At 42.5% G+C, this 26,304-nt stretch overlaps 1 protein-coding gene across 10 annotated transcripts in view; it reads left to right on the top strand.

Moving 5' to 3' along the window:
* The window catches only part of ARHGAP26 (Rho GTPase activating protein 26), a 431,053-nt gene that overhangs the window by 211,997 nt on the left and 192,752 nt on the right, over positions 1-26,304 (top strand). For all 10 annotated transcript variants that reach the window (XR_013445819.1, XR_013445818.1, XR_013445821.1 and 7 more), the window contains one exon: positions 13,057-13,093. Coding sequence is in view for 6 of the 10 variants with exons in the window: in XM_078067363.1 (XP_077923489.1) it covers positions 13,057-13,093 (37 nt within the window). In the remaining 4 variants the exon portion in view is untranslated. The remainder of the gene's footprint in view (positions 1-13,056; positions 13,094-26,304) is intronic.

The raw sequence follows: 26,304 nt of genomic DNA, 5'->3' as shown, positions 1-26,304 counted from the left end.
TGTGGTAAGTATTACAGAGAAAACACCTGTTAGATGAGCTTCCATCAGGCATCAGTTGTAGTGCTGTTGGTCAGGAGTCCCCTGTTAATGAACCAACAGTGTATATTAGATAAGGTGTCTTTAAACAGAAGCACACACAGAACAAGGTTATGTGTTGATGACTTGATGAAAATGTTGGAAACCTAACCCTGTATTCCCCATAGGAGCAGAGGTTCTATATTCGCTAATTTATTGTTGATGGTGACTCTAAAGAACATAACTAGAGTGAATAATGAATTGCTTACATGTGTGTAAATATGTATGTGTATTGTACATTTATAATTATTTTATATTTATAAACACATTGCATTTATGATTATTTTATATCCCTATATAACATTTTTATATAAATACTTTTTTCCCAAGTTACAAAAAATAACTGCAGGGTAGAGGAACCTACAGAGCTGCCTGTGGAGCAGGCTTGGGTAGGGGTCAGGAGAGGTGAACATTTAAAGGACACAGGCTAATCACCTATATCAAGTGCTGCAGGAAAAGGCCCAGAAGTGGCCTTTGATTTGTGTGTTTACCTGCGATGCTCTCAAATTCAGGTCAGAAGTAAGGCATGTCCTAATCTCTCCTGTCCTCCAGTCTGGGGAGGGGACCAAGGGGGGCTTAGTTCTCCCAGTTGCCTTTGGCTTCTGGCTGTGCTGGTAACTGAGCTTGGTGGCTCTGTGTATGGCATGCTTTAGCTTTCTACAGAAGAAGCTAGGGAAGCTTGGGTTGGGCATATTGTGTTTGGAACAACCTCTTCCTGGTCAGCTTTAAACCACATTGTTCAGTAAGCTGAGCTGATCTTTGGTCAGCAGCCTCTGATCATGCCTCCTTTTCCTTCAAAGTCCTTACTCCTTGTTCTAAATTTACAAGACCTCATTTTTAACCAGTTGTCAGCAAATCCCAGTTTAGCAGGTTGCTGATAAGGTACAAGGTGCTATCCTCCCGTTGTAATATAAAACCCTTCAAGTGAGTAGAGTCTTGATTTGAACCCCTCAGGACCAAAAGGATTCGTTTTTGATGGTGGGATATTAGAGAAGTTAGGCAGTGGAGGAGTCTGGAATTTAAGCAATTTTAAAAAAATTTTCAGGCTCCTCTTCCAATGGATTAGGAAATTAAGATCCAGAGAGAGCGAGAGTCTTGATCAGGATCACACAGGAAGTCAGTGGCTAGTCAGGACCACATACTTGTCAGCTTCCAGGGCTCCCTGCCTCTTGAGATTATAGTCTGTAGGTAGCCATATAGTTAGCCATGTACCCTGAAAGTTAGGCTTGAGCATATTATATATATGCTCATACACACACGTCTTTACAAAGCTCATTTATTTCTCCCTTGTCCTGTGAGCTGGGTAGAGAGCAGATAGCAGTTTTGTTAATATTGTGAGGACCCCCAAAGGTTATATAATGGATCAACTCCATATGACAACTTTCTAGAGGGTGGGGAGAAGTGGAGTGAGGGTGGATTAGTGCTACTCCTTACTGAATTTGTATTTTAAACCAGTGAGTTTCAGATCTGGGCTGTGACTCAGAAGCACCTGTAAATTATGTTTATAAACCAAGGGAACTAGGGAAATTAATTCAAGATGGGTCATAAACTTTAAAAATAAAAGCTGTAACTATGAAGCTTCCAGAAGAAAACATAGCGTAAAATCTTTGTTATCTGGCATCAGCAGAGGTTTCTTAAGAGGATACAGAAAGCAATAGGTCTACAAAAAAAAAAAAGACTTTAAATTTGACTCTGAAAACTTGTGCTATCAAAAGATACCATTGAGGACTTCTTCCTAGAAACATCGCCAAAGGCAAGGGAAGCAAGGGCAAAAATGAACTATTGGGACTTCATCAAGATAAAAAGCTTTTGCACAGCAAAGAAACAGTCAACAAAACCAAAAGACAACTGACAGAATGGGAGAAGATATTTGCAAATGACATATCAGATAAAGGGCTAGTATCCAAAATCTATAAAGAACTTATCAAACTCAACACCCAAAGAATAAATAATCCAATCAAGAAATGGGCAGAAGAAATGAACAGACATTTTTTCCAAAGAAGACATCCAAATGGCCAATAGACACATGAAAAAGTGCTCAACATCGCTTGGCATCAGGGAAATCCAAACCAAAACCTCAATGAGATACCACCTCACACCAGTCAGAATGGCTAAAATTAACAAGTCAGGAAACGACAGATGTTGGCAAGGATGCGGAGAAAGGGGAACCCTCCTACACTGTTGGTGGGAATGCAAGCTGGTGCAGCCACTCTGGAAAACAGTATGGAGGTTCCTCAGAAAGTTGAAAATAGAGCTATGGTATGACCCAGCAATTGCACTACTGGGTATTTACCCCAAAGATACAAATGTAGTGATCTGAAGGGGCACGTGCACCACAATGTTTATAGCAGCGATGTCCACAATAGCCAAACTATGGAAAGAGCCAAGATGTCCATCAACAGATGAATGGATAAAGATGTGGTATATAGATACAATGGAATATTATGCAGCCATCAAAAGGAATGAAATCTTGCCATTTGCAATGATGTGGATGGAACTAGAGGGTATTATGCTAAGCGAAATAAGTCAATCAGAGAAAGACAATTATCATATGATCTCACTGATATGAGGAATTCTTAATCTCAGGAAACAAACTGATGGTTGCTGGAGTGGTGGGGGGTGGGAGGGATGGGGTGGCTGGGTGATAGACATTGGGGAGGGTATGTGCTATGGTGAGCGCTGTGAATTGTGTAAGACTGATGAATCACAGATCTGTACCTCTGGAACAAATAATACATTATATGTTAAAAAAAAAAAGATAGTAGGAAGGGAAAAATGAAGGGGGAGAAATCGGTGGGGAGATGAACCATAAGAGACTATGGATTCTGAGAAACAAACTGAGGGTTTTAGAGGGGAGGGGGGTGGGGGGATGGGTTAGCCCGGTGATGGGTATTAAGGAGGGCATGTATTGAATGGAGCACTGGGTGTTATATGCAAACAATGAATCATGGAACACTACATCAAAAATAAATAAATAAATAAATAGGGGGAAAAAAAGTTACCATTGAGGAAGTCCATTGGCAAACCACAGAATGGGAGAAACTATTTGCAAAACATACATCTGACATATCCAGAATGTATAGAGAGCTCATAAAACTTAGTAACAAAAAGAGAAGCTGCACTAAAAGATGGGTGAAAGTCTTGGAGAGACATCTCACAAAAGAAGATTAAGAAAGTCCAGTAAGCTCATGAAAAAGTACTCAACATTATTAATCATCAGGGAAATGGAAATTAAAACCATGGTGAAATAGTATTACATACCCACCAGAAAGGCTAAAATTAAGACTGCTAGCACCATGTGTTTGTGAGTATGTGAGCTACCAGAGCACTCAGACATTATTGGTGGGAGTATAAAACAATGATTTTGGAAAAGAAGTTGGCAGCTTCTTGTTCAATAACAACCCTCCCACCCCCACCCCCCAGTCCCTCAGTTGGTTAAGCATCTGACTCTTGGTTTCTGCTCCGGTGGTGATCTCAGGTCATGAGATTGAGTCCTGGGTCAGGTTCCACATTCAGCGTGGGGTCTGCTTGAGATTCTCTCTGCCCCTCCTGCTCCTGCTCTTTCTCTAAAATACGTAAATAAATTAAAAAAAAAAAAAAAGAATTGTGCATTTCATTGTAGGTAGCTTTTACCTTAAAAATTAAGGCTGATAAACCAATATTTAACTTTAATAAATGATAAGCATACTCAAGTGCTTAGATAGGAAGTGTTGATGTCTGCAATAATTTATCAAAAAATAAGTTGGATTGGTGGATGATACAGAGAGATGGCTGGATACATGATCAGGCAAATGTAAAATACTAACAACGGTAGGATGGAAGTGATGGGTTCTATGTGTATGTATTCACTGTCGCTTTTTTCCTGTAAGTTTGAAAATGTTTCAAAGTAAATGTTGAGAGTAGGGAGTGAATATGCTGCTCTGGCCGACCTGGCCTAAGTCATACTATCTGTCTACCCCCAGAGTCAGAAGTGGACTGACCTCTGCCTGTGATGGAGAGGTGTTACCCTTGGAAGGAGAGCAGGGTACACTCGCCTAATGACAAGTGAATGAACACTGTAGGTAACCAAAAGACAAATCTTCATGTGCAAGGGCTCTGATGGTCCCAACCTTACCCTTTACTCCAATCATTGTGTGGGAAATCGTGTGGTATCTTGATAAACCTCCTCCTTTGACACTGTCTGGAGATAAGAAAGGGCCCAGTCTAATAACTTTTTAACCTTTGTAGAACCAGAAAAGATTCTAGAATCTAAAATAGAGTTTGTAAACCCTATTCTGTTGCTTGGGTGTTACAGGAAAACAGAGATTCCTCATGTCAAAGAGCTAGGGATCCCCTCCCTACCAGTTCAGAGCAAAGAAATCAAAGCGAATATTCCCAGAACCCCTTGCTGCATATGCTGGGTTGACATCAGGTTTATTCCTAGATTTAGGGTAGGACCTGTATCCGAGGAAACTCGGCTTTGAGTCATCTGTCTAGAAATGCAGTACTCTGACCTACCAGTTGTCTATAGGGAAAGAAGTCACCGGTGCCTGTGTTGGATAAATTTCCCTCCTGCCTCTGGGAGAGGCATTGCAGGGGTTAATAAGATCATTACAGTGCCACTTGCCTCAAGTTGCCTGAAAGACGAAGGGACTGGAAGTTGAAAGGAGTGAATTTTGTGCAGTGACTCACTGTCTGGCTGTCCTTTCTCCTGGGCAGGGCCCTGCTCTAGCAGCAGAACCTCACAAGCTCCAACTTTGGAATCACGTATACTGTACCAAAGAATTTCTCATCTGCAGTTTTCCAAAGCATAAAAGAACAAGGTTCCCTCTTCTGATGGAGCTGTGCTACTATTTCCTTGCATTTCATGGAGGAAATGTGAAAGCCTCACTCTATTTCCTTGCAGACATGGAGGGGGTGTTGGTGGGGGGGGGAGGGGGCAGAGGAACACAGAAAGACTTTCTCTGTTCAAAATTACAATTTTTGTCTGGTGAATGGGGTGGTAGAAGCATCATGCTGATGGGCTAGTGGGTTCATACCCACTTTTTAATGTTACGTCAGTGTGAAGCCAGGAAATGTTAAAGCCAGAAGACTCCTCACACAATGATCTGACCACATCCTACATACGTGTCAGCTCATATGCCATCTACTTAATGTAGTGCATTTGCTATCAAGTGAGCTTGTGTTTTTTTTCTGTTGCCCTTAAAATTTTCCTGAAATACTCTTCTTACTCGGATATTACTTAGATTTCATTTTTCCTCTTTTGCGTCCAGGTTTGTTTATATTGGCTGTGACTCTGATCTTGGGTTGAAAGCTAGGGAAGTTGCTTATAGGGGTTTTCAGGATTTCTGAATATGAAATGCAAGGAAATTGCATAATGTTGCAGCGTTTCCTCTTCTTGTTGCTCGCTTGTTACCCAAAATACAGTAGTTCCTTCTAGAAGCTTGAAGGAATTTGGCAGGTCTTACCCTCTGATGGTCTATTGTCGGTCTAGAGAGTCAGTGTTATCCTGATTTGAGGTTGAATTTTTCTTGAGGTCAAACAACAAAGCTTCCTGAATTATAACTATGGCAACAGTGTTTATATAACAGGCAAATCACAGGGCTGTGGGGGAGGAGCATGTACAGCAGTCAGTGTTAGTAACTCCAGAAACACTGCACTCATGCTTAAAATCCAGCAGGACCAGAAACAAGTTACAATAGCTGGCCCACCCCTTGGCTGCATCTCTGGGTGTGACCGACCACCTTCATGCCCCATGAGGACCAGTTTCACCTCTTGCCTTAAAATTCTATGATCTTAAATTGAAATTTCTCACAGGAAGTGTGTTTTAAGTGTCAGCGACACTCAAAATGTGAAAGCCTCACTCTAAGGATAATTTCCTCATTACGGTCCTCAGGGCCCACTTCCGACCCACTGAGAATGACTGAAAGAAGGTTCATCCTTTGTCTTAAGCTCCTTTGTCCCTCAATCAGGAGTGACTTCTTAGACACTAACCATATGCCCAGCATTGTGTTAGATGCCAGGCAGACCCCCTGGTAGAAATGTAAGACAGAACTGGTCATAAGGAATTTATTTGCAGAATAGAAATAATGGAAAATGGGAAATTGTATTTTGAAGTATTAAACTGTGTAGAATAGACTGTCAGAGCAGTGAGAGGCCAAAGCAATAAGGGGGTCTGCAGCCATGAAGTCAGTTAGAACATCTTTGTGGAGGTAGCAGAAAGGGAAATAGCATTTTTGAGTACTTGCAGGTGCTGTGAGGCTATTTTAGTTCTTCTAAGACCCCCTCGAAATATTATTACTTAGCTCTACTTTATAATAAGAAAACATACTCAGGGGATGCTTGGGTGGCTCAGTCAGTTAAGCGTCCGACTCTTGGTTTTGGTTCAGGTCATGATCTCAGGGTTGTGAGATTGAGCCCCACGTCAGGCTCCATGCTCTGTGGGGAGTCTGCTGGAGATTCTCTCTCCCATCTGACCTCTCCCTGTTCTTTCTCTCTCTCTCAAATAAATAAATAAAAATAAAATCTTTAAAAAAAGAAAACATACTCAGAAGTGTTAAATCGCCACGTGAAGGCACATAGCTAAAATGTGGTTGAACCAGGCTTTAACACCAACTCTCCAGGGCCACAGCACTACTCTGTCCATCACCCTGCTTCACCTGACCCTAGGCCATTTCCCCCATCCTGGAATCCATTGAAGCCTTGTACAGGGGAGAGGATAGGGTCACAATAATTAAACCTCAAATGAAGCTGCATTTGTCAGCCCAGGAATGCCCAGGGCCACCTTCTAGATGAAATGGAGCTTAGTTCTTATGTGTCAGAATGACATTCAGCCAGTTTCTCTGCTTTCCTGGACTATGAAGAGCTCTTAACTGTCAGTTATTTGTATCCCTCTGAAATCTGCCGTCCTAGGACTCCACCCTGACTTTCATCTCTGTTCAGAATAGTAAGTCTTGCCATTCTTCCACATGACAGCCCTTTGAGTATTTGAAGACTAGTATTGTGATCTCCTGATGGCTTTTCTTCAGCGGAAAGAGAGCAGAGCCAACAAGACCAGGTAGAAGGCCAATGCCAGGGTGCCCACAAGTGGTCCAAATCTGGCTAAGGGCAGTAGAAGAAGAAATGGGGATGAGGAATAGATTTAAGGAATATGATGATAGAATTGATAAACTGGTTATGGTGACTCCCCAAGGAGAATGAGGATGGTATCCATGTGGAACGTGGATGCTAAGAGGGTAGAAGTAGCAGGTGTCTAGAGCACTTTGTTTTCCCCCAGTATTACTGAGGAATTATACAAGACGTAAGCCCTTTATATCCTTAGGTACAAAGCAGCCGGAAATGCTTGAACAAATGGGAAAGAAAGTGTATTTTTCTGTCATCATTGTCATAATCATGTTGAACAGCAAGTAGTTGTTTGTATTCACTGGTATGCTGGTGTGTTGGTATGCAAGAAGGCTTGAGCGGCCGTCAGATTCTCTCTCCAGTTGGCTTCAGGAGCACAGCCATTTGATCACTCTTTGCTGGGCCATTTTCCAAGAGACTGCCTGAGTCTGCGGTGCCTCTTTTTTATAGGGGAGGGGAGACTCAGTAGCATGAGGTATAGTAACCCCTTCTTGGTTCGCATTTCACAACTTCCTGGTGACACCCTTTTGAGTTTTGACAGCCTTGAGTTAAGCCAAATAATGTAAATCTGCTTTATATTGTCTCGTAATAAGGCCTAAGTTGTACATTTTCATTCTTCTCTAATGTAGAGATTCCTGGAGCAGTCCAGATATTTGGAAGAATGACATATAGTCCCTCAGCAATGATAGATCTGCTTACCTTTTCTATCTGGTTAGTACATCAGTGCATTGTCTTCATCAACTCCAACATGGGGCGGGGGGTGCCTGGGTGGCTCAGTCGGTTAAGCATCTGCCTTCGGCTCAGGTCATGATCCCAGGGTCCTGGGATAGAGCCCTGCATCTGGTTCCTGCTCAGCGGAGAGCCTGCTTCTCCCTCTGCCTCTGCCTACTTTGCTCTCTCTCGCACACACTGTGTGTCAAATAAATAAATAAAAAATCTTTAGGGGGAGAAAAAAAACTCCAACATGGGGATTTAAAAAGAAAAAAAAAAAAAATCAGTTTCTCCTTTATTCTTCTACTCAAAAACTGTTCATCCAGTCAATACTTCTTGAGTGGCGTGCTATATTCTAGTCACTGAGCCCTCTTTCCGAGTAGTTCTGGAGGGTGCAAGAGCAAGGTTTTCACATTTGTTCAAGAATAAGTCATTGGAAAGAGCCATCAGATACATTTTCATTGACTTGACTTTCAAGAGAGCCCCTCTAAGCCAGCAAATGCGATACTGGTAGCAGTGGAAAGGGTGAGCAGAAGGGGGGGTTGCTAGGTGAGAAATAGAAAAGCAGTGGCAGCCATTTTACTTCCGTTTTCTCCCGCGCATCAGGCTGTGATGAGAGGCACACTCCTAATGGGAAGAGGAGGAGCCAATACCTAGCTCCAGAGCTCTGGCCCCTAGACACATCCTTCTTTATTGCAATGTATTCAAACTGGTTTTATCTCTCCATGCTTAAGATTCAAACAATTCCTTCTCAAAGCTTTCCCAAGTGTAGCTTGTGGCCCACTGTGATAAGAGGGTCCCTCCGTGATCTAAAAATGCATGTCCACTATTGAGTGGCATTCCACAGACCCAGGTTGTCTTACTCGTAACCTCTCAGGAGTGTCACTTAAAGTTTCTAAATTTAGCCTGTTAATAGAGTCTGATAAGAATTCGAATGTGGTACTCTACTAGGAAGTCTGTCTGCCCCACAGTCCTCGGCAGTGCTGGCTAGTTCTCTGCATATGTGCTCAGAGTTTCGGGGAAGGATGTTTTCTGGGCATCCTGAAGTGTCTCAAGCTCGTTATGGTTTTCAATTACTGCTATGTTTGTATTAATTGGAAGTTTGTGGAATTACTGTTATGTTTAAATTGGGTGGAAATTTTGTTCTTACATAATGGTTGCATTGTTGCCGCTTTAATTACTGCTTAGCTTCTTCTGAGTTCTTTGTTAATTGCCAAGGTGTTTTTTTTTTCTCCCCTAGAAAGTGGGACTGAGTGGGGAAATTGCATGACGTTGTGGCTGAGCACAGCTAGTCTAGAGCACTCTGCCACTTGTTAGTTTTGCAAGCTTTGGAAAGTTATTTGAGCTGCATAGTGCCGTGAAGTAGAGGCAGTCTACTGCCCTATAGGCTTCGGGATGAAATAAAATAATTCATCTCAGCGCTTAGTATGGTGTGTGGCACATGATTGGTGAAAAAGTGGTTGAACAAGTGGTTGGTGGTAGGTGGTTACTTTTGTTTTTGACTGCTGTTTTAAAAAAAAATTGAGAACCCATTGCTCTGTAAGTTGACTTTGGATGGTTCTTTCTCTTCCTTGCCCTTAGTCCCTTAATCAGTTTCAGTTGGTTAAATTAAAATGCTAATGAGCCCAGTGTTACTGGATCCCTCAAACTACATTCCCATCCTTAGCCTTTTATCCCAGAGGGGATAAGTGTGAAGAGAATTAATGAGGAGGATGAAAATGATGGTGGTGAAATTTTATCTTTATGGAACTCTAAGTGGGACATGGAATTGGTATTCTCTGCTTTGTGTTAAATGTTTTATATCTATTATCTTATTTAATTTTCACAATACCCTTAAGAGGTAGGGAATGTTAATATCCTCATTTTACAGGTGGCATGATTAAGGTTTAGAGATGATAAGTGACGGGAGAAAGCATATTAACTGAATTAGTCTTCATAGGAGCCGTAATTCAGGGACTGTTTAGTGACTCATGTCCCCTTGAATTAATCCAGGAGAGTTATGTTCTATCCTTTCAAGACAAAGGCTCTTGAGAAGCTTACTTGAAAGCTTGTAAACCTGAGATAATTCGGCTAATCAGTCATAAGATAGAAGCCATGGCCAAAGACACCTTTTATTTCAGGAAGTTGGCCTCGCCTCTGTGCTTCAGTATTACACTAGTGGGCCACCATGAGATCTGTAGAAGAAGATTTCCCCTGAAACTAATATAACAATGTATGTTAGTTATATTTGAATAATAATAATAATAATAAAGATTTCCCCAGAACAGACTGACCATTTTTCAAGGGTGAATTGCATGCCCTTGGCTTCTGCCAGTATGGGAGGAGGTATTTATGAACCTATAGACTACTGGTTTTGCTTGGTAGTAATGCGCATTTGCTACTGCTTGGAAAAGTTAAAGAGTATTGTAACCTCCCTGTGGAGGCAAGATAGAATAGGAAGCTTCTCACTGGCTCTCTGTCCTTGGACAAACTGTGTAACCTCTCTGGGCCTCAGGTTTCACATCTGCAAAATGGGAACAGTGCTAGTACTTATGCCATAAGGTGGTTAAAAGGATTCAGTGATGTGTGTGGTACTTGGTAAGTTAAACAAAGCCATTCCCACTTAGTGCTATTACCGTGCTGCCATCTGGCCTGTGTGGTGGTGAGGCTGCTCCCCCACCCTGGGCCTTCCTTGTTGGGCCATGTAGTCACACAGTTCTGGCGGGCATGGTTTGTTAGCTTTATTTCAAAACTCATTCTCTTTGGCTCATTTACCAAACTAGCAGAGATGAATGGCCTGGCCTCAAAGGATTGGGCAACACATGCTTCTGGCACCTTTGGCTCATTGATCATGCCTCTCCGATTTGGGGAATGTTTGGGTGTTGCAGGCAAGCGCTTCCTGAGACCCAGGAAACCTTGAAGGAAAGTACTTTGGTGCAAATTCTCCTCCTAATAAAGGAGAGTTAAAAGTCTTGCATTTCGTTCTTCTTTCTGGATTTTGCCATTTATAAACAGGAGCCAGTTTCTCTCAGAATGTTTAAATTTAATAGAATGAATTGGTCAGGGATGCTGAAAAAAAAAATTCTTGACAAAGTAGGGTCTCTTCCCTTGCACTTGGCTTACCCAGTTTCCAAGGTTAGCGAACACCATTCATGGGTTGCTCGTCCTAGCTATTATGAGGCTACCTGTTTCACTCACAGGTCACAACATCCTGCAGGATTGTGTTGCTGCCCCTCTGCCCCATCTTCATCTTCCTCCCTTCTCTACTATGCACTGATTGCTGGTTGCACTGGTCTTCCTCCTTCCAAAAGGCTGTGCCAGGATCACAGTCTTTTGACCCCTCATCTCTAGAACTTTTAAGCATAAAAACTGATGCCTTTGCCTCAAGTACAGAAACCCTTTTCTTTAATCCTCATCCTCCTGACTTTCAAATAGTGGTTCTTTAGGAAATCAATAATAATAAAATGGAGTGATTTGTCTTACTTAGAGTTTGATCATTCAAAACCCTCTTGGCCAACTCCTTCAATTTACAGATGAAGCAGTAGAGGCCCAGACAAGGTGAGAGCCTTACCCAATGACGCAAGGCAACTGAAGGGCTAGGTTGGAAAGCTCTTGACCAGCCATTCCAACCCACACTTGCTAGCAGGTAGAAATCCCTTTTAGGGTTTCATGACTCTTTTTTAGAGATGCTTGGCTCACTGCCTCTAGGGATTAAATAAGTGGTTCTCGGCCAAGAGTAGCCATCAGAATCACTTGGCATAGATAGGTAGGTAGGTAGGTAGGTAGATAAATCGAAAGATACATACATACATATGTATGTATGTTCATACATACATACTTATGATGGCCAGCTTTACCCTATGCATTTTCATATATAAAGAATAATAATCACCAAAGAGAGATTTAGAAAACTATGATTTTTTTCCCTTTATAACAGGGGGTTTATCTTACTTACTAATGTCACCATATTAGGGATTGGCAAACTGCCCTATAGACCAAATCCAGCACACCACCTGGTTTTTGTATAACTCAGCATTTATAGATGAACATTTGCAATTGATTTGATAGGAAATACTGAGTTGGAACCCTAATTAAGCCAAATGTTATCCTCCTTATGTAAAACCAACAAACAAATAAAACCCCATTCTTTTGATTGGTGGATCTGCATTTCAAAAAATTATACTCCTTGGAAGAGAGATTCCACAGGATTCTGATGGCCATTCTTGGTTGAGAACCACTTACTTAACTTCTAGAGGAACTGAGCCAAGCATCTCTGAAAAGAGACCCTTGGAACTCTAAAAGGGATTTTTATTGTGAGGAATATTATACCTGTATTTCAAAAAATTACTATGTTTTAAATTTTGTCAACCAAAAATTTGTGGAAATTCATTTTCTCTCTTGTTAAACAAGTATCTGCATAATACTGATTTTGTTTCTTGGTCCACAAAGCCTAAAATATTTACTGTCTGGCTCTTCACAAAAGAAGCTTGCCGACTCTTGGAGTATGTCATTGTGTGTTTTATATTGGGGTATTTTTCTCTTTTTCTCTATTGGAGCACTTCCCCTTTTATGATTTCTGTGAATAATTTAAGGGATTTACATTGTAAAAGTAACGAATTTTCCTTACAGCTTTCAAATTTCAAAACCATATAATGTATTGGTTCCACTCCCCAGTGTTAACACTTAGTAGTTTATAATGTATCTTTGTCCTGACTTTGCCATTTACTAGCTGTGAGACCTTAGTTAACCTCTCTAAGTCTCAAATTCTCCATCTGTAATACAGTGATGGGTTCCTACTCAATAGAATTGTTGTGTAGATAATTTGAGATGATTCATGTGGATTGCTCAGCACGTTGCTTGGTGCACAGTAAATGCTTAATGATTGTAACTATTTAAAACTTTTCTTCTTTTTAATTTAAATATACACATAATTTTTTTTTTTTTTTTTAAGGATATGATCTTTTTTTATAGTAAAGTTCCATAGGTGATTCTGATGTATACATACTTGAGAATACCTGAAGTAAATACTGGGAAGTAGATAATTTTAGAGAGGATTCATGTTTGGGGGCCAGAAATTGCCTTCCATTTTATAGCATAAATTAGGAAAAGGGGGCAGGTAATGATCTTATTCATTGAACCTGTAGGGTGGTAGAAAATTCACACAAGTAAATGTTTATTTCTATTTTCCAGGTCTACAATTCGAACAAAGACAGTCAGAGTGAAGGAAGTAAGTATGTCCCTTGGATAATTTTCTACAGCTGGGGCTGGGATTGAGCTTTAAAAGTTGCTACTCTGGGGAAGAACCACCAGGGGGTGCTGTGGGCATGTTGGGTCTGCCCCATTTCCCTGGTGTAGTCCATTGCTTTCATCCTGACTTACCATGTCAGTGACTCCAGGACATTTTAGTGAGCCTGACAGGCAAGGCTGTAATGACACCTTGCGATATATAACCCTTCACACTTGACAAAGCATTTTCATGTATATTATCTCAGTTAACCTTAGGTCTTGAGAATGTAGCTCCACTAACCACTTAAAAGCCACTCAGTCGAGTACTATGCAGCTTCCCAAGAACCTTGTCCTAGGAGAAAGCCAGAATTGCCTCCTACACAGTCTTGTTCAAAGGACTGGATAGGCAACAACTATTTTAGGGATTGCTTAGTAACTGTGTTCTTTGTTACCTTTTTGGAGAAGAAAGAGTGGAGATGGTGAAGTCCGTAATAATAGTCCTCTTCGATGGGAATGACCCTGGGCAGCCTCTGTAGAATATACAGCGTATTTCCCCTGCTGCTGGCTCTGAGCACTCTGGTTAATCATAATTTCCAAGGACACCTGTAACCTTGTAAAAATGATGGGATTAAAATGAAAAGCTACTGCTAATGTTAGGGCTGATGATGTCCTTGGTGCATAGGAGTACGAACCAATTCCTTCCAGGTTGCTTACAAGAGTGCAAAGGAAATCCTGTCCCCTTGCTTCGAATTTGCTTTGTAAAATCCACTTGGAGAAACATTCAAAGAGCCCTCCCATGAATCCCAGTGATGTCAAAAAAATCAGGAAAGCAGTGCTTCTCCATGTGGACAAAAGGATGAGGTATTTTTGTGTGTGTTAAATCCATTAAAGGACAGAGATTTTCCTTTCATTCTTTCCAAAATACAGATTTTGACCAGGAGTTTTATAAAAAATATTAAGTAATTTGGAATGGTTGCTACTGGTAGGTTAAGAGGACTTTAGAAGAGGGAAAAAGTTTTTTCTTTTTTCTTTTTCCTTCAAGAATTGAATAAGGGAAAATTTTTTCAAGTAAACATTCAAGGAAACAAGTGCTCCCCCTCCCCCCTCTCCCCCCCCCCCCATCCCTGGCTGGGATTGTTTTAGTGTATCTGAAATCAATTCTGGCTAACTTATTCTAAAATAACAATAGCAAAAACCACAGTAATAAAAATGAAGGAATATGGAAGGCTATTGAGTAACTCTCAGTAAGGTAGGAAGAGCTGAAGAGACAGGCTTGAAAACACACCAGCTCTGGAGCCCCAGGAACCAATAAGAAAGGGTCTTCTGAATAATATCTGCAGGATGATGAAGCTCTGAACTGTTTTTTAGTATCTCCCTCACTCTTCTGAAGATTCAGATTCCCAGGAAGATAACAACAGGTTGGTCTAGCTTAGGCTGACGCAGGGGAAAACAACATACTGTTACTGACAGTTTTAAGAGTATTGCATAAAATGGGAGCAGGGTAGTTTTCCAGTGGGAAATTGGGGAACCCACCAGAACAAGAGAGGACAGATGGCCAAGCAGACTTAAAAAACATGCCCATGCCATGCCCCAACCTGGGACACACTGTTCTATAATGAACGACCTGAGAACTCTGGGGAATGAGATGCATATGAGTGACTACCAACGAGAAGTTTGCTGTGACTTGTGATAAACCTCCTCTCTGCTTGAGATAAGTGCCAGTAGATTTGAAGATGACCCTGATTCTCTGGGTGGGCATGCCATCTGGTTATACCATTCTGTAGTGCCTTTGAGGAATATGTATTGGAAGCCAGTATCCTTTGAACCAGTGATTTGTCCTAAAGAAATAGACCAGAGTACAAAAATGTTTGTGCAACAAAGAAGTGCACTGGAGCATTGGTAATAATAACAAGGGGAGACAATTAGATGTGCAATAGGAAGTTGATTAAAAATATCAAGATATAGGGTGCCTCTTGGTTTAGGTTCAGGTCATGATCTCAGGGTCCTGGGATCAAGCCCTGTGTTGGTCTCCGCGCTTAGTGCAGAGTCCTCTTGAGATTCTCCCTCTCCTGCTCCTCCCCGCTTACGTTCTCTCTTTCTCTTTCTCTGTCTCTTTCTTTCTCTCTCAAATAAATAAATAAATAAAATCTTTAAAAATATCAAGGTACTGTGTAGTCTTTAAAAAGAACAAGAGTGATCTAGGTATATTTGTGGGAATGGTGCCCTCAGTATATTGTTTTGTTCTTGTTGTTGTTTTGGGGGTTTTGTTTTTGTTTTTAATTTGACAGAGAGAGAGAGCACAAGCAGGGGGAGCAGCAGGCGGAGGGAGAAGCACGCTCCCCACTTAGCAGGGAGCCTGATGTGGGGCTTAATCCCAGGACGCTAGGATCATGACCTGAGCTGAAGGCAGACACTTGACTGAGACACCCAGGCGCCCCACACAGTATATTGTTAATTGAGGTTTAAAAAAAATCAGCTTACAGAGCAATGTTCTTAGTAAAATATTTGACTTCTCTAGATATATTGATAGAAAAAAGTCTGGAAAGACCTTGATCATGAAATTGTAATGTGGATAGAGTGTAGATTATTGGGAGGGACTGACCTTCTCTGTTTTAAATACTTCTCCATGCTTTGCATTGTCTGCAATGAGTATATATTTTTTTAATTTAATTTTATTATGTTACGTTAATCACCATACATTACATCATTAGTTTTTGATGCAGTGTTCCATGATTCATTGTTTGCGTATAACACCCAGTGCTCCATGCAGTACGTGCCCTCTTTAATACCCATCACCAAGCTAACCCATCCCCCCACCCCCTCCCCTCTAGAACCCTCAGGCAGTGAGTATGTATTTAAAAATCTTAGCTGTTAATAGATAGCAATTATCCACCACTTACTATGTTTAAGGATGTTTTATGCATATGAGCTTAGTTAATACTTGAAACACTGTGTGAGATAGGTACTTTTGATCTACTTTGTATATTAGGAAATTGGGTTAGTAAACTCAGGCAGCACAATGTAATCTGAATTCTGTCTAACTCTAGAGTTAACCACAAGGATATTCTACCTCTCAAAGAAAAGAGCAATACAAAAAGTTCCATTTTGGAGAACACAGACCCTTGCAACAGTTTGCTTTTGGCATCCCATTATTCACAGAGCACAGAGAGCTGGCTGCCTGGAGTGTCAAATGATTTTTCAATTGCTTACCCTTTCATTTAACAAGCCGGAGAGAAAAATGATGGGTTAAAACATATTGGCCATTTTTCCAGGAGTGCTTTGGATAGAAACAATTTTTTAAAGTATTATTCCAAGAAATCTTCTGTTTCCAAGCTGGCAAAACCAGAGTAGGGTTCTGGATTGATCGTCTCTCACCTCCTCTGGCATCGAGACCCCATTTTCACATCGTATAATGCCTTAGGTCCCTTTCGCTTCTCACGTGGTTGGACTTCCACGTCTGTGGATTGAAGTAGTCTTCATTTTCCCTCCGCACCCACCGTGGGGCTCATCTGCCACCACAGGCGGCGCTGTTGTCCGGGGTCTGATTGCTCTGCGACCCTCTGCTTATGCCACCGTCGGAACTGTTTTTGAGGGATGTCAGTCTGACAGGAATTTCAGAGTTTGGCATTGCTCTTTGCCTTGAATATTCAAATTCTAAATGTCTAGCCTTTTCCTTTCTAGAAAATGTTGTCATGGGCATTTGAATGCCACCATTTTATCCCAGAGCCAGAGTGTTCTGAAGGGGCAGGTAGGAAAAGGGAATTCCTTTGGGGAAACTTCTGAATTTGTTGCTTTGATTTTGAAGTTCCTCTCAGGGCATACGGTGCCTGTGGGGTATCAGACCGCACCGTAAATAATGCGCGTCAGCTGCTGGAGTTTTCCAAACGGCCCAGTTGTCAAGGAGAGGATGGCAGCAGAGAAACAAACACACATTTCTTTGCAGAGCCTTTTTCCTGACTTCTTCTCTAGCCTGTGTTTGGGTCTCACGTGTAGAGGGCTTGAATGAATCATACTACCCAATTTGTGGCATGGGATCATCAGAGGCCCCTCCCTTCATTGATTCATTGATTCATTCATTTCTTTATTTCTTCGCTTTGAATTCTTTTCCCAGCTCCTATTTCTTTCCTTCTGTATAGACCACTATTCTAATGTGTACACTAAATTGTATTTTTGAGCAATATTGTATCTTTTATTTACCATGATGGTACGTCTTGTTCTCTTTCTTTGCTCCCTCAGCATTGCATTGGGAGCCATCCCTATTCCTCTGTCTGCTTCTAGACTGTGGCTTCTGTCCACTGCACTCTCTGTGGTGTATGACCCTGTATCTGTTTTTACAGAGCTACACACTCTATCTCCTTGTGCCTCCAGCTCCTCATGAGCACTAACAGCACCACAGTGAACATCTTTGTACCACTCGCACATCTCCCTGTGTGAGAATTTCTTTGGGATATACCCATGAGGAGAATTGTTGGCTGTCAAAGGGTGTGAGTATACTTAGTTTGAGGGAGTAGTTCTCTGGAGTGGCCCATCCACAGTCCCATCAGCCCTACACGAGGATTTCTTCATTCCTGCCAACTTTTCCGTTATTCAGCTTTCTAATTTTTTGTCAATCATATAAATATGATAGCTCATTATTGTTTTGATTTGCATCTGTCTGATAATTAGTATGTTTGAGCATCTCTTCGTATGCCTTTTGACTGGGTCTCCCCTTCTTTTGACCGCCTGTTCATGTCCTTTGCTCATAGTTCTCTTCCATTTGCCACTTTTTTCTTATTGATTTGTAAAGTTTCTTCTCTATTTTATTTTATTTTTTTAAAAGATTTTATTTATTTATTTGACAGAGAGAGACACAGCAAGAGAGGGAACACAAGAAGGGGGAGTGGGAGAGGGAGAAGCAGGCTTCCCGCTGAGCGGGGAGCCCGATGCGGGGCTTGATCCCGGGACTCCGGGACCATGACCTGAGCCGAAGGCAGACGCTTAACGACTGAGCCACCCAGGCACCCCTCTTCTCTGTTTTGGATATTCATCCCTTGTTAGCTGTAGACATTTTAAATACATTTTCCCATCTTGTCATCTATTAATATTATGTATGATATTTTTACTTGAATGTAAAGCCCTCTTATATATTGAAGTACTTTTTTTTTTTTATTTTCACTTTCTGGTTTATGGTTTTCAAGTTGTGTTTTAAAGAAGGCCTTTCTGACCCGTGTCACAAAGATGTGCACCTATATTTTGTTTCATTGGCTTCATGATTCTGTCTTCCATGTTGCGGATTTTAATCCAACTGATACCTACCATCATATACGGTGTTTCATGAAGATCCAATTTTACTGTTATCCACATGAAGAGTCAGCTTTCCCACAAATGTCATTCGTTCTGCTTTTGACTTACGGTGTCAGCTTTATTGTATGTTAGGTTTGTGTAGCTGAGCTCTTTCTCTGAGTTCTTTAAGTTCTTGGTCTGTTTTTTCTGGTGGTAATACCTCTCTGCTTTTCATGTGATGTCTTTGAGAAAAGTCTTCCATGTCTGGTACTCTACTTTTTAAGGTTTGACTTAGCTGCCTGTGGACCTCTAGCCTTGTGTGTAAATTCTAACATAAGTTTTATAAGTTCCTCAAAAACTTAAAACTTCCCTTTAGAATTGTATTGAATTTATAGATTAATTCAGAGAAAATTGACACTTTTATAATATTAACTCATCTCCAAAAGTTTCGAATGTCTTTCCTTTTATTTAGATTGCCTGTGTCCTTTATCAGTTTTAGTTTTCTGCCTAGAGGTCTTGGGTATTCTTGGTTAAGTTAATCCTCAAATACTAACTTCAAAAACCAGTCTGCTATTTTTGCCAATTATATGGGCCTCTTCCCGGGGATCCTGCTGCCATCAGGGGACTTGCCCTGGGTTTGTTCATAGAATGTCAGTAATATACATCAGTGATACTGAGTTTTCTCTAGTTGTCCAAATTCTTGCCTGCTAGAGAAAGGGAGGGAGAAGATGCGAGTAAGAATACTAGAGAGGAAGGAAGTATGGTTTGTTGTTCCCTAAGCTGCTTTGCTGATCACACCCCATTGCCAATAACCTAGACTGCTGATAGCTGTCATGGGTTTTTCCCCTTTCTCATGGGGAAGAACAGGACTCTGCACTGGGCAAGAACCCCTGCTCCCACCCCGCTCTCTGCAGCCCCCTGTGCCACCTCAGTGCATATCTCCTCAGTCTCCGGGTCCTCTTGCTTGTCCTGCCCTTGACTGCAGCTATGAGATTTCCTCCCCAGAGGCTTTGTGAGAATGGGTTTATTCTCCTTTGAAATGAGCTCCCGTAGGAATCAGGAGAAGAAGCCAGGAAGTGGCCTTTTCTCTGCCGAGGCTGCTGTCGTCCTGTAGTCTCACCTGAGGGATGGTTAGAGAGGTGAGAGCTTGTCAGAGAGGAAACTCCAGTCCAGCACAAGAGAGTGAGGGAAGGGCAGGCTTTTCTAGTGTGAGCTGATCTCTTCCAAGTTAGAAGTTTTTAAATAATAAATGTCGCTGTCTACTTAGCTCTAAAGAGATTAGCTTGTTTACAGAAATGCTGCCCTCCCACTGCTTCTCCAGCAGTTTGAAGGCTGAAGGCTGACAGACTGAGCCAGACCCTGAGCTTGGTCTCCTGATCTCGGCTCCACAGCGCCACTTTCCTGATGTGAATATTCACTCAAATTCCCTAGGTTAATCGGATTATTTCAAAGGTCTATGGCCAGATTGCCCCAGACATGCCTTCTCGTGTACTTCGCACTCAGCTCCATACCGACCATCTGGCTTTTCAAGAGGACCTTGCAGTTGATGGCGGTGCTTCTCGCCCTTGTTCGATGTGTTCCTGTGTGCTCCTACTCGGACCCTTCCCTGGTTTCCCAGCAGGAGTCCAGCCTTCCTGTAGCTCTGCATTCAGTGAATACCTCTCAAAGTTCTGAAGTGCCCGTGGCCCGGGGCAGTGTGAGTGCAGAGGGGGAAGGACCCCTCCAAGGAGTATATGGTCTGCTTTTGAGGTTCAGACCATGTGGAGACAATGGCCAGATGGCCCATCATGTGCAGGGGTGCGAGTCATCGTCATGCTATCTGCACATGTACCTGCCGTGTGGACAAAATGCCCGGAGCCAGTTGGTTGGAGAGTGATCTCAGAATGGGCTTCCAGCTAGGCTAGCAAGACTTAAAAAAAAAATGGGAACTTCCTACCTTCCCTCTTTCCCCAGAAGAAGGAAATCTAGCACTTCCTCTGCTTCCAGATGTCAATCCCATCTTTTCTTCCAGTTTGTTTTTAATCTGGTACTTTCACAGGAATCCTTTGGGTTTGTGTAATGCTCAAGAGCTCACTCAGGTGGTCATTTACACTGGGACATGGTGGGGAACCCTGAATCTCCTAAGCAGCTGGAAAAAAAGGTATTTTTGCTTACTATAAAAATAATATGAATTCATTATAAAATATGAAGGAAATATAGTAACAGTTTTCAGAAATTCAGTATAAATCATCTCTAATACCACCCCAGAGATAATTCTTTCTTGTCTTTTTTTCATGATGTCTTATATGGATTTTGTCAATGTCAACATGTATTTTGATTCCCTTGGCATTATACTGAATATACTTTCTGTATCCTGCTTTAAATAATTTGCAAGCATTTTCCCACATCATGAAAATTGTTTACTAATGCCATTTACAATGGTTGTTTAATGCTCTGTCATAGGATTATATCCAAATTTGTTGAACTGTTTCCTGTCATTGGACTTGGATGTCCTCTGCAGATTTTTGCTGTTATGAGTAGTGTCAGCCTGAGCATGCTTCTACCTCAGTGTTTGCACATACCTCAGATAATTTCCTGTGGGTAGATCCCGCCGTGTGGATTGGAGAGAGCTGTTTCAGTGGAGAGTACTGCGGGAGTGGTGTGGATTAGCATGCTGGCGCACTGGCTGAGGCACGGGTCAGGGCGCGACCTCTCTGAGCTTGCATTGCCTTTTCCGTAGAATGGGAGATAAATACCAACACCTGTCTCGTGAAGCTGCTGTGATGACTGAAGTTTAGCAAAGTGTCTGGCATATTATTTTATAGATGCCTCATTACTGTTGGTTCTTATCCTTCTCTCTTATCTCCTCTCTCTGGTTATGCCAATTAGTCTGTCATATAAGAAGGGGGAAGCTCACTGGATTGGCAGAAGTGTTCCTGAGGGGAGCAGGGAGGAGAACGAAGGGTGGCAGCTGACACCCCTGCTGTTTTCAGGCTTGGTGCCTTATGAGTGTTAGTTTGTTAAATCTTCATGGCTACATTTCTCAAAGTGGGGTACACACACTACTAGTGGGATCTCAGATCATTTTAGGTCGTACCAGACGCATATTTTAAATTACCATTTAGATTTATATATTTATTTTCATGTGTATTAGGGGAAAAACGCATGAACATGTAAGCCCCCTGGTTTTCTAAATGTTATTGCTTAGCACAGCGGTCCTCCTTTTCAGTAGAGCCAGATAGTAAATATATTCAGTTTTGCAGTATTATTTAACTCTCAATATTGTAATGTGAAAGCAGCTGTAGATAATATGAAAACAAATGCATGTTTGCTAATAAAACTTTATTTACAAATCAGGCAATGGCAAATCTGGCCCACAGACTCTAGAGGTTTGTCAGTTCTTAGACTACTTTTTTTTTTTTTTAAGATTTTATTGATTTACTTAGGAGAGAGACACTGAGAGCACAAGTGGGGGTAAGGGCAGAGGGAGAAGGAGAGAATCTCAAGCCGACACCATGCTGAGCACAGAGACCAATGTGGGGCTTGATTCCATGGCCCTGAGGTTATGACCTGAGCCAGAATTAAGAGTTGGACACTTAACTGACTGAACCACCCAGGCATCCCCTTAGACTACTTTTTAAAAACTTACCTTGTATTAAGCTATTTAAGATGGGATAAAGTTATGACAGGCAGCATGGAAGCGGTATGTCCATGGTTGACATTAGTGGAAATGCTGTTCACAACAGCAAGTTCATAAATGAGCGTTAGTCTTTAAGAAGTCCAGGTAGCGTAGTCAAGAACTAGTGGAGCTGACGTTCAAACCAGAGTCTGCTTGATTGCCAAGGTCACTCCCCACTTCCTTCCTCCACTTCTCGATATGTATGAAGATCCTCTGTTTTGCCATCCTGTCATTATGTGACTGACACACTGGAGCTGGAAGGCCTTTCATCATCAGCCTCAAACACCTAACCTTCTTGGCTCTTTGCTGTTGAGGGGCCATCCCACATTGCTTCTCAGTGAGCCTCCTCACTAGAAGCATCAGCGGCTCCTCACATGCTCTGCAAGACGCTGAGAGACAGTTAGTGTGTGTCGTGATGCCGCAGCTTCCCAGGCACGGAACTGTAACATGGCCCACTGCCCTTCTGCAGGCATTGGACAACACAACCAAAGCTGCTTGGTTCCTGTTACACATGTCTGTCCTTCTCTAGGCCATCATTCAGGCACATTCCCTGATCGTGCTGTATCCAGGCTTTTCTTGTTCCATGAGGACAAGATTAAAGACCAGGAGAGGAGCTGGGAGGGCACCATTACCTTGCTTGTTGTTCTGCCTCTGATTTATACATTCCCTTCATCTCTGGGCCTCAGCTTCCCTTGATCTATAAAACAGAAAAAGAGATTTAGTCTTAAAGATAGTAGGGAAAGGTTTCATGGGATCATATGGGTCACTATTTTGAAAAGGTTTTAAAGCCATCAGACGTTACTAAAAGTCCAACATTCTCATGAAAGCAGCAGAGGACAGAAAAGAGGATTTTCTTTTTCCTTTTGCTTCCAGTCACCTTCGTCCTTTTGCTCTTAGAACACCCACAGTTGAGAGGCAGGAAAAGGCAGCCACTGGTAACCAGGATCCTTGTGGGATCAGAGCCATCCAGTGGCTGCCAGGTCTCCACTGGTCAGTGGCTTATAAATAGAACATTTCCCTTTTTAAACCTGAGAAGGATGGGCAGCATTAGTGGGTATGGCGGCCTGACCTCCTGAGTGCTGGCCCATGAGGCAGTCAGCTGAGTACACCTTCCCCTTCAGCTTTCCATCCACACCTTCCAGGCCAGGCCTGTTAGGAGACAGGCACTGGCTCTCTCCCTTGTCTGAATTCCCTTTCAGCCCCCCACCCCCACTCCTCTGGGCCCTTTTGCTTTCTCCTTTCTCCTCCCTCCAAAGCTATGGCAGGTTTGTGTGGCTACCACTTTTATCTTCTGAGCCAGGGGCAGGCAAGATGGTATAATTCTAGCTCTCCCAAGTGCTGATTTTCTGCACTTCGCTTTGCATTATGACTTGTGTGTGCAACACAGTGAATGTGGCCTGCATGGAACTCAAATTATTTTCAGTTGTGCTATAATGCCCTAGCTTGAGAATAACCCTGGCTGAAGGGTTGGGGGCTAGCAAGAGAGAAAGGGGAAGGGACAGCTTGTTTTCTCAGAGATTTTTATTATATGGGATCTCAGCCATTTTGTTTGGTGAGACCCTATTCCTCAAGGACATGACTGGTAATGGTGTTCCTCCGGCTAGCCTAGATATTCAGAAGCCTTTCTGTTTGTCCTAAGTGACACTTACCAAGCCATCCTCTCTCCCAGCCAACTTTAGAATGATAGATGCAGCTATGGTGTGACTTTGCTGTGGCCTCATATCCCTCCTTCTCTTAGAAGTGTAGGCTCTGTATCAACAGCAGACCATGGCCTGGGCAGGTGTGAACCACCCCTTGGCATTCTGGTTTGGGCTTCAGCCAAGCAACAGTGAGCAGGTCTCTGGTTGCATCTTTAAGTTCTAAAGTCCAGTGCAAGGAGTTGTTGAGGCAGAGACTGAAAGATTTTCCTCAAGGCTCTCGATCAATGTTTATTGAGCACATACTTAATTACTGGGTAGTGTGCTCAGGGTTTGATATATGTTATGTTGTTTGCTCCTTATAAGAACCCTATGAGGTAGATGGTATTATAGACCCCATTTACAGATGAGAAAACTGAATCCTCCTTCTCAGTATATACTTGTGGTCTCTCAGGGTATTTCCTTCCCACCCTGATTAGAGTGTTCAGTGTGTGCAAGATTGAGCGGAGGCTATCAAGTCCTCTTGCCCACAGTGGGGATAAATGTTGAGTAGTGGTTGGGAGAGTGGGCTCTGCAATATTATTACATACATGGGTTGGAATCCCAGCCTCCTGACTTACTGGGTGTGTGACCTTGGGAAATTAATTTCCCCAGGCCTCAGGTTTTGTTTTTTTTGTTTTGTTTTATTTTTTAATTTGTGATATCAGTATAGCTTTAGTACCTACATCATTGGATTGTTGGATGGATTAAATGGGATTAGGATGGAAATCCTTAGGTCGGTGGTGCCTGGTATTCTAAGCAGTCATTAAATGTTATTATCTGCTGTTGTTGTTATCAATAATGCCATTACCCCAAACCAGAGGCTATTCATATAAAAGCATGAAAGTAGACAGTCTGCTTACAGTTCCTCAGAGTGCCTTTACAGACATTGCCTTGCTGATTTTCACAGCACCTGATCTGTGCAGATGAGAAGGGTCAGAGAGGCGAAGTATGCCCATCTTCCACAACCAGTTGGCGGTGACTATAGCCGCAAATGTCAGCGTTAGGCCTCTGATTATGAACGTCCTCCCCTTCCTTGCCCTTTGCTGCCTCAGTTTGTTGTGACCAAAAAATGCCTGAACCATTCCTAGGGCAGATCAAAGTGAGAAGACAGGTAGGTAAAGGCAGGAAAAGGATCTAGGTGGGCAGAAGACATTGGTTCTCTGCTTGAAACACTTCCTCTTTTAGAAGGCTGGTGACGATTTCTTTTGGTTGAGAAATCAGTACACAACCACCCATGCCTCGAGACAGAAAGGAATTGAGGCCTGTGGACTGTAATTCCTTCTCCGGATGTCCAGACTCTTGTGTAGGAGACAGGTGGTCCTGATGAAGCTGGTTGGCATTACCACGGGGTGCATTAGGCATTGCTCTTCCACTGCTGTCCTGATTGGGAATTTTAAGGTGGACTGGGAGACTGCAGTTGTCAAAACCCACAAGGAAACAGTCTACTGCAAGCCGATCTGCCGCCCTCAGCCTGTACTATACAAAAACCCAGACTCTGCCACTTTGGCTGTGGTGTCTTGCTGAGAACTGGAATGCTCTTTACAGGTATCTTAGAGCCTCTCTTGACTCAGCTGAGAGCAGGTAGGTTTATTCCAGGCCAGGCAGGGATTTCATCTCTTTCCTGCTACCTAGGTTACTTTGTTTACTCTCTGTCCCTCTTGGCTTATTTTTTTTCTGTGTGTCTCCAGAAACCATGAAAAAGAAGATAGGTGCCTTTATATCTGGTAGGCTAGGGAAAAAAAAAAGTTCTGATGTGCTGTATTCATGCTTAGAGGTCAGGGGATGAATGAGATCTGGGTCAGCGCTATTCGTCTTGTGCTTCTCATGACAGCGCCCCTGAACTCTAGAAGGTACCAGTGTGTTCAACCAGCTGCTCAGCATTCGAGGCTCCTGGAGTGTGGGGACTTTTTTTACCTATTGGTTTCTGGTGTCTCAGCAGGTGAAAATGTGGATTGTATTTGTTGCTTCATCTGGGAAATATTTATTGATGCTACAGTAATGAACAAGGCAGATAAAGTCCCTGCTCTCATGGAGTTATACTAGTGAGAGAAACTGACAGACAGCAAGTAAACAAAAGTATACTTTCAGGTGGAGAGAAGGGCTGGGAAGAAAAAAGAGCAAAGGGATAGGGAATAACAAGGCAAGGGGGAGCCATTCTAAAAACCTGAAGCAGGGAGGCCTCTCTGAAGAGGTTACATTTGAGCAGAAACCTGAACAAACGGAGGGAGTAAGGATGTCAGGAGCTGGCAGAGGAACCCTGGAAGTGCAGGGAATAAACCAGCTGTGTTCAAGGCATATCAGGAAGGACCGTGGTGACTGGATTGGAGGAGGCCAGAGTGAGAGTGGTCAGGTAGGCTGGGACTAGACCATGTGAGGCCGTGGTCAGGAGGTAAGCTTGTGTTCTAAGTGTTATGAGAAGTCCCTGGAGAGTTGTGATCAGGCAAGTGACATATGAGCCAATGTGTATTTTTAAAAGATGTCTCTGGCTCCTGGTTGAGAATAAACTGTATGGGGTGAAAGGAGAAGCAGTTGGGAAGCTAGTGATTGGAGCCATCCAGGCGAAAGATGATGGTGGCTTGGATCAAAGTATTAGCAGTGGAGATGGTGAGAAGC

The sequence above is a fragment of the Halichoerus grypus genome, chromosome 2 (genome assembly GCF_964656455.1).
Source record: "Halichoerus grypus chromosome 2, mHalGry1.hap1.1, whole genome shotgun sequence".
NCBI classification, from domain to species: domain Eukaryota; kingdom Metazoa; phylum Chordata; class Mammalia; order Carnivora; family Phocidae; genus Halichoerus; species Halichoerus grypus.
This window is presented reverse-complemented; position numbering and strand designations above follow the sequence as displayed.